General features: G+C 35.0%; 1 protein-coding gene across 6 annotated transcripts; it reads right to left on the bottom strand.

The window, feature by feature from the left end:
- Window positions 1–422: 422 nt before the first annotated feature.
- On the bottom strand, window positions 423–9,246 carry LOC148599886 (uncharacterized). 6 transcript variants are annotated; one of them, XM_088559089.1, is made up of 4 exons: window positions 8,935–9,246; window positions 7,011–7,134; window positions 6,600–6,752; window positions 423–1,461 (listed from the first exon to the last, which is right to left on the bottom strand). In XM_088559089.1, exon 4 carries the CDS (start codon window positions 1,450–1,452, stop codon window positions 616–618), a length of 837 nt encoding a protein of 278 aa, XP_088415215.1. In that variant the 5' UTR covers window positions 1,453–1,461; window positions 6,600–6,752; window positions 7,011–7,134; window positions 8,935–9,246; the 3' UTR covers window positions 423–615. The 6 variants fall into 6 exon arrangements, with proteins under 6 accessions (XP_088415215.1, XP_088415216.1, XP_088415212.1 ...); XM_088559090.1 differs by lacking the exon at window positions 8,935–9,246 and adding an exon at window positions 8,874–8,901; XM_088559086.1 differs by lacking the exon at window positions 6,600–6,752.
- Between the last annotated feature and the right edge of the window lie 198 nt (window positions 9,247–9,444).

The raw sequence follows: 9,444 nt of genomic DNA, 5'->3' as shown, positions 1-9,444 counted from the left end.
GGGGATGCGATTTCATTTACGAGGCACTTCCTCTTTGCCGTATTTACGGCAAACAGGCCATTTCTGTCTTTGACCCATTATTCGTTTATAATCTTATGAATGTATTGCAGTAGTTGAACGTTTACAAAATCAACAATAAACGACTATCCAGTACCTACACAATACAAACAAGTATTTTCAGGATTTATTTTTTTAGTTCTCAATGCATTTAGTATTTTTATATTTTGAAACTTCGCCCTCCATTTTTTTTTTTTTTTTGGTCTTTTTGTTTTTGTTTTTGTTTTTTGTTTTTTAGTTTTTTTGCTTTTTGTTGTTTTTGTTTTTGCTCTCTGTGCTAAAGAAACAACATTGTATTAAGGCCTTATACAGATGCTTATGTAAGATGTAATTCTCTTTCAAAATAATGTGGAAGAAAAGGACGGTTACATTTTAATAGAGATCACTTTATTTTCCCCCAAATCTTACACAGGTTTTACATATCTGAGTACAAACACAAATATCTATATTATGCTAAAGACAATACTGAAAAAGGACTAAAAACTATCAAAAATCCGGTAAAGAGCGAATTGCACTGTTAAAATGAGCACATACAAAAAAATATCTTCTAAAGGCCTACTATAATGGTTCTGTTACATAATTAGTATACGGAGTTGCCGCCGGAACAATCCTGTATTTCGGTTTTGGATATAATCTATTTACAATATCGTCCACTTTCTTTGTCCTCGACAAACCACTCACTAACGGTAACTGGGCTCTAAGTTTAACTTCGTCAATTTGAACGGGTGTTTTCGGACAACATCGGTCATCTCCGTATCTCCGTTTACCGACGGAAGAATACGTCGGTGTACGAGCTCTCCGAACTAGTTCATCGATTTCATCCTGTTTTAAACGCTTCAACTCCTCGTGATACGCATAATCAAACGCATCAGGAGGATCGTTTTCTTTTTTGTGTTCATGATCATAACAAAGATGACAGTCAGTTATCTTTTTGGCACGCGAGGCAGTTGTAGGCCGTTGCACACGACGGACGATTTTGTCCTCGGCTTCACTCGGAGTTTTTGATCTACATATTTTCCCTTCTTTAAGTTCTTGCTCTTCTTCTTTTTTCGCCACTATTTGAGCATTGTATATACTTTCAGTAGGTTTCAGTAGTCTCCGGAGTAATCGTGCCATATCCCTTTCCGATAATCGTTTTGAATTTCGTTTAATAAATGAAGGTGTTGGAGTTCTTACACAACTAGACGGCGGTCGCTTACGGTTTCCGCTTTCAATTAAATATTGGTAATTAGACACCTGTTTAGGTTCGTCAGCATACAATTTTCTCTCGTAAGTTGATTTTACGAGTCGATTAGTAATATCTAATTCTTCTTGGCGGGAAGAAATTTTCCGGTAACCATAAGTGACCGGTGGTGGCGCCTCCTTTGCTGGCTGTCGATAGTACATAGCACTCATCTTGATTCCCTGAAATAAAAAAGTGCAAAACAAATTAAGGAATAAAATCTCTAATTACAGTACACATAATCTGAAAGTCATACATGTGGGCTGTACGTTTTCACATTTTCAGCAAACAATTTCAATACAAATAAGAACGGATATGTTGAAACTCAACAAATGCACCAGCGGTTTACATAAATACAAAATAAAGTTAATAACAAAAGGTCTTTAACAATTGTAAACACACCTTTAAGTATATGTAAACTCTGAAAGGCGCCGACAACCAAAACAATGTAAAAAAATATTGTAGACTCAAGGGTTTTGTCGACACGCGCTCCCATGCATTTTGTGCGCTTTCAACTAGTCCGAACTAAATGTTACATTAAATAGTGTATTTTTTATAAAAATTCTGGGGACAAGTAAAAACAAGAACTGCCGTTGTCAAGGGAGAAATATCGATGTCATGGGGACAAGTAAACGAGAATTAACGTTCTCAAGGGAGAATTACCGGTGTCATGAGGACAATTTATCAAGAAAAAGCAGACTCATGGGGACAAGAAATCCAAAATAACCGTTGAAATGGGAGAATTACCGTTGTCATGGGAAAACCACTGGCGTCATGGAGACAAGTAAACAAGAATAGCCGTTGTCAGGTACAAACTTTTACAATATAGGACAACTTTTCCTATAGTTTAGGAGTTATGCAGCATGTTAAATTTTAATTGCATGTCCACGGGTGTATAATCAAAAGATAATATAAAAAACAGTGATAAAGCACATGAAACGAACTCGCGAAGACTACGTTCTTCAATATAGTCATTTAATTTGACGTGGAAAATTCGAGGAAAGGTTTTCACAAAAACAGAACGGTTTAAACAAAAATAATACGTGAATGGACGGTCAGACAGTGTTTTTTTTAAATACATTATTAATTCCGTCAAAAGACAAATGTATAAAATATACAAAAACGTATATAGATCAAAAAGTCAAATAAATAAGATAGAAAGAAAACAATTTAGATTTGTCTATTTATTTTATATTTCAAGTTAAATAAAATGGCATAAGATTTTAATAAGCTAAGCGCCATATGGTATATAATTCCTTTATTAAAAATTAAAAGTCACCTATTGTAAAACGATGGCCCATTGATTTGTGTAAAAAAGTTTAATTAAAACTGAACGAACAGATTATGAGGTATTTTTCACTTTGAAGATTAAATGTAAAATTGTTGAACGACGCGGAGATTAAAACCGGCTCCGACCTCCAGGGATCGAGTATATAATGTAAATTCGATATTTGAGAATATGCTTAACAGATTCATAAGAGTAATCAAGGGAACCAAGGTTATAGCGGTAATCAAAAGAATATAATCCAGGGACAAAGACCAGACATGGAAAACAGACACACACAACAAAGAACATAAAGTAACTAAAATCATACATACAAAGTAACAAAAGTAAATGAGCAACTCGGACTCCACTAAAAACTGGGAGCATGGACCAGGTGCACCGGCAGGGTAAGCGTCCTCTGCTTTTCTAGAAACACCCGCCGAGTTGCTCATAAAAAGTCAAGTCCGGGGTAGACAAACCAGGAAAGGTAAACTATGACTACATACTATGACTAAAATAGCGTTGCGACCTGGCCATGATATTGATTAAAAGTTGGCTGTATTGGGTCCGTGGTCCCTAGGGCTGAGAGCCATGCAATACAGCAGACCGAGAAACAATACGGGAATAATACAGAATCAGCCACTTCGTAAAACTTAATATACTAAATAACCCAAACAGTCCGTACACCTGGTCAGTATGACAAGCTGTCCGTACACCTGTTCAGTATGACAAACAGTCCGTACACCCGGTCAGTATGACAAACAGTCCGTACACCTGGTCAGTATGACAAAAATCCGTACACCTGGTCAGTATAACAAACTGTTGGGCTATATAAATTGCTGAATCCAAAACAGGGGGTTGATTCAAAACCGGTACTACGACTTCCTGTATTGGACCAGGCCGAAAATTTAAATGCTATTAAACCAGGTAGAATATCAAATTGAATAAATCATACATGTGTTTTATACTGCTAGAAATTTGGGAAACTTGTCATGCCTATTTTAGCGTATTAGGGCCCAGATGCAGACAGAATAGTCTGGGAAGTCTTGCATATCTCCATTGCATCTACAAGAGTAACAACGTGGCTGTGAGTAATAATCATTACGTAAGTCGTTTTTTTTAGTACAAATAGCTCCGACCTTCACTTGGAAAGCCTAAAATCATATTATCAGTCTTGCGCATGTCAGAAAGGGGAGTTAATGAATGCACATGTACGTATCGCAGGGTTTTGCACAGTTATTAATTCATAGTAATGTTAACCAAAGTTAACTCATCAAACATACAGGATCATCAGTTTAGAACATTTCCACTAAAAACTAAAATTAATAAAACCAGTTGTCAAAGAAATGATTTTGTTACTAAGGGCATACATCGTGAAATTCTTACGAACAGATTTAACGACAGAATAATCACCAACATGTGTTTTTTGTTTGTTTGTTTGTTTGTTTGGTTGGTTTTTTTTTTTGGAGATGCGTAATCACAATAAGCGTCGCTATAAAATATTGCATGTACAAAATCAAGCTGTCACATTTCGGATTCAACTTCACATTACGATGAGTTAGCTATGTGCTCTAGCGTTGCTATGAAAACAAATATAGAACTAGTAGTTTCAACAAATTCTATATTTGCTTTCGTAGCTAGGCTTCCTTTGATATTTTTTTTTAACTTTTTCAAATATTGTATGAAGATTTCACGGGTTCAATGGCAGATAAGCACTGGTCACATCTGTACGTCATGTTGGTGTGTATGAAATAGATGAACGTTGCTATGAAGTATTTCATGCATTTAACTAGGGCAGAACTTAACTATAAGTTGTCAATGTTAGTGCTCTAACGTTGCTACGAATGCAAATATAGAACTAAGTTTCCAATTCAAAGTCCACTTTTTATATAATACGACACAGAGTGAATAACCAAACAGAATTCCTCACGGAACAATACATCAATATTAAACTCAATATCTGTCTTTGCAGGGACAACGTGTTTCTGTTTGCGCTGAGTAAATAAAGAAGTGGGAGATCAATTTAATTCTTGTTACGGGGAGTATTCTATGCCTATAAATTAAAATTGACAATTACACATATCACAATATATTCAGCATACCATTACAAATACATGGGAACGAAAACAAGTATGAACTTAGACCCCGCTAACAGGTTTCTGTGACGAATTATAGAATACCGTTACAGAAGTGGACCTTTCCGATCCATCACTTACTACAAAATAATCTTTTGCTATATGTGCCTTTCACATTATAAAACATCATCTCAAAAGTTCGTATCGTACATTAGTATCGTTATAATACATTTTAAACTTGGTATATTAACAAAAAGAATACGACGTGTTTTAGCGTAGACCAAAATGTGCTCTGAGCGCATGCGTCGGAAGAATGTTGTTGTTCAATACAAATAGGCCGGTTTATACAGGTACAAAGTAGGCCTTTACTATAAAAAGGAACAGAAGCAAGCCTGAACTTAGTCCCAGCTAAAATATCTTAACTCTTCCTGCAATTAGAGTTTCTGATATTGATAAAACCGTCCCCTCCATTCCCAAAGGTATCATTTAGAATTTATTAACTCTTTAACTTGTGCTAATCGAAAAATGTCTAAATTAACTAAACATTTACTGGCCTAAAATTTAACTTAACTTATCAATATTAGTGAGACAAATAGATGTAAGACATACTGAAAGTATATATCAAATTAGTGTGAGACATACTGAAAGTATCAAATAGATGTGGGACATACTGAAACTATCAAATAAATGTGAGACATACTGAAAGTATGAAATTGATGTGAGACATACTGAAACTATCAAATTGATGTAAGACATACTGTCAGTATCAACATTTACAATTTTGAAGCTTTATATAAGTGACCGGTTAGTACATATATAAATTGCTTTATACATAATGGCAGACTGAACAAGTTTGGTGTTTTAAAGCGGGGATTGGTTTGTACATGTTTCTGTCTAAACAGGTCAATGTCTGGATTAAGAAATTCAAAAAGGAAGTATTTTTGTTTATTTTTTTCAAAGGGAGTATATATCAGGCTTTTATTTACTCATATTGGTCGCAACTTTTGTACGCAATTAACATTTTTTTCCAACAATAGTCGAGGGGGGTTCTTATGATATATTTCCATCCCCAACCCCGTACCCAGCCACTGCAGGTTTCACTTTATACGTACAAGGTGTACAGTGTGTGTCCAAACACTGCAGGTCTCACTTAATACTTACAAGGTGTGCAGAGCGTCCCAACCCCGTACCCAGCCATTGCAGGTCTCACTTTATACGTACAAGGTGTACAGTGTGTCCCAACCCCGTACCCAGCCACTGCAGGTCTCACTTTATACGTACAAGGTGTACAGTGTGTCCCAACCCCGTACCCAGCCACTGCAGTTCTCACTTTATACGTACAAGGTGTACAGTGTGTCCCAACCCCGTACCTAGCCACTGCAGTTCTCACTTTATACGTACAAGGTGTACAGTACGTGTCTTTGCTATTGATTGTAGTTTTACTTCCCATGAAATGGAAGAATTTGATCAATCAAAGTAATAAAATTTGAATCTAATATCGAAACTTAATATCAAATCTATACTGCAATATAAGAAGCGGAATGACAGTTTAAAATGCATGGAAACTGACTAAACATTCGATAATGTGAATTACACGTTCAACCCAGGGCATGAGAAATTATAAATTCTTCTGTCTATACCTATGAACTCGTGATAATTTTGCCATCCCCATTTTAATCCTTTTTTGTCAAGTTAACACTGTATAACCTTTGCAAAGTTCAGATCAATGTAAAACAATATATACAGATACAACTGATTGATCTGATGCAAACATTTCATAGCAAGTCTTCTGTTTCTAGGTTATTGGTTAGAGAGGGCAGTTAATTTTAACTGATGTAATAATAATCAGTGTTATACAGTGGTTGTCAGAATAAGGCTAATGCATGCAACCCAAACAACGACTTCTTCGGGTCCATACTGGCCTATACGTGCTAAGTCGTGAGAAATTTCAAATTAGTTCAGTTACGAATAAGATACTAACAATTAATTACACTCGATTGATATGCTGATTTTGGCTCGTTTTGTTTATCTTAATGTCGGTTAGGTTCATATATGAACCTATTATTTCATCTTTTTTATCGACTGGGATTCAGACTGGTATACCGAAACGTCGACTGTGATCCAGACTGGTATACTGAAACACATTTTCGAGACTTTTTTCAAATACAAAATGCAAACAATGGATGAATTTAGATAATAGTACAATAGTCATTTTTTCATATTTTTTACTTAGAATTTTTTTTTATTTTAACCAAAGGGAAGTAGCTCTGTAATTCGATTAAAGCAATGGGCAGCATTAGACTTAAAATTCAAGTATTTGCTTTACTGGGGCTGCGGTAAGTACATAAATGCACTTGGATACTTTGAAATAACTTATTTTATTATTACAAACCATATAGGGAGTTACGGAAGTGGATATACATGTTGCTTAAGTTTCAAAGAAATATATGTGCTGTTATTTTCTTTTCCGATGAGACCGCCAATCAGGTTGTTGTGCGTTGGTAGGTAACGTCCCTCTGAAAAAAAACTTTTTGAAATTTTGAAATGGGTTGCATTTCATAAATATGAAAAAAAGGACAATAAGCCCAGATTTTCTTAAAGTTTAAGGGCGTAATTTTGTGATAAAGTACAATACAGTTTTTTTTTCATACAAGTATTTGTATTTGTATTATAATTTTAATGAGGTAAAAGTTCTGACTAATGTGACATATATTAATCGTTTTGTCCTCTCTTTAAAGATTGTCTGCTATTAAAAGATTGAATTTAAATCTTATACTAGGATTTCCTCTCAACCCAGGGGAGCATTTAACACTAGATAGCAATAATGTTGTGCATTTAAATGCCATATGTTACCTATTCATAGTATTATATGTATATCACAATGTGGGCCTTCGAGTTTTCTCACAGAAAAGTACAAATGCGGAAAGGAAACACATTTAGTGCTGGTGACAAATAATAAATTACATGTAGTTCAAATGCATGTAACTAGTATGTATATATGTACATATAATAGGTCTAAACATCTATCCAGGCTTGTGATTGCTGTATTATATTTCAGTGATGTGTATTAGGGCCTGGGAGGGAGGATTGAAATTAGAGTAATGCGTCCTCGGGCCTGGGAGGGAGGGTTGGATGGAGAGTGATATGTCATAGGGCCTGGGAGGGAGGGTTGAAATGAGAGTAAGGTGTCCTAGGGCCTGGGAGGGGGATTGAAATGAGAATAAGGTGTCCTAGGGCCTGGGAAGGAGGGTTGAAATGAGAGTAATGTGTCCTAGAGCCTAGGAAGGAGGGTTGAAATGAAAGTAATGTGTCCTAAGGTCTGGGAGGGAGGGTTGAAATGAGAGTGATGTGTCCTAGGGACTGCGAGGGAGGATTGAAATGAGAGTATATTGATACATGGTCACTGTGTTTCGTTTTTAAAATGATTAAAAGAATGATGCTGTGAGTCTGTTGGCTTTTTTGCAAAACTACATCAACCCAATTTACTGGGGAAATATGGATTATCATTTTGTGATTCAGAAATTTGGAATAACTGTACAATAAATATGTTTAGTTCAAATAATTTATTTTATAAATGATGTCAATTAAAATATAAGTCATAAATATCTATTAGTGTAGTTTTGAACAGAAGCACATACATGAACCCTTCTTCTCCCCATGTACCCTACGTCTCCCCATAGGTAAATAGACCAGCTTATTTGGGATTATTTTTTAGCCTTTTTGACAAATTGTGAAGTATTCACAAGGGAAAACAGCCTTAGTTTGGAGGTAATTGAAGACCAAAAATATCACTGTCACTACATGTACATGTAGTTTAACTGAACACCCCCTCCCCCATTTACATGTATAATAACTAATTTTAATTTGAACGACCTAAATTACGTTCATTAAGGAACATCATAAAAAACTGAAAGATTTCACTTCTTCTTGCAAATCATACCATTATACAGCATTGGCGGCTAATGTACGTACACATATCTATATCATAATGTGAATAGAAACTTCACCAACAGTTCAACCCAATTAAAAATTCAACACTAAGCTAAAAAGAAATACTATACTACGCATTTCAAGTTCGTTCTTTTTTTAAAGATACATGTATAGGTCCTTACATCCGTAATGGTCGATGATACATACAAGTACATGCATGTATTAATTTACATGCGAAGATCTTTTTCATTCCAATTACTAAAATTTACCCAATATAAAATAAATATATGATAATTTCCTCGTCAGATTTATTTCATAATCTTACCTGTATTTGCACCTGTCACTAATACATGTACAATAAACCAAAACTTCACCGTTTTTCTTACCTGTATTAGTACCTATTTCAGAAGAATCCTTTTTATCTTGCCGTTATCAGTAAAAAGGGTGAATCAATACACAAATGATCTTATGACGGTTTTTCAATTCTTGATGATAAATTTCTCATCGAAATATCTCCACAACGTTAAATTGTACTTAAGGTTTAAAATCCAGTGAAGTTATAATCCTCTAAAATCACGTTCTAATTCAACTGGATTCCATTTTAATACTTTACTTTTTAAATCAGTTAAAACTGAGTTAGTATTTTTAGTTGCTACTAGAGATCTTCACCCGTCGCGTGCTCAAAGGGAAGTTTAATTTTATTGTACACAATTAGGTAAATGGAGAAATATAAAATGTCTATAGACCACTTTCCCGTGATCACTCAACCGTGTCGGGTCTTTTAATCGTTGATCTCCAATCAATAGAAAAACTGTCTCTGATTTAATCTGGTGCGATTGTTACAAAACGATTTCTAGATTTACTTTAATTGCAAAAACCAATATTAGAAGGGGAGC

Source organism: Perna viridis, chromosome 13 (assembly GCF_037379345.1).
Source record: "Perna viridis isolate PV_CMFRI_1.1 ecotype Kerala chromosome 13, ASM3737934v1, whole genome shotgun sequence".
NCBI classification, from domain to species: domain Eukaryota; kingdom Metazoa; phylum Mollusca; class Bivalvia; order Mytilida; family Mytilidae; genus Perna; species Perna viridis.
This window is presented reverse-complemented; position numbering and strand designations above follow the sequence as displayed.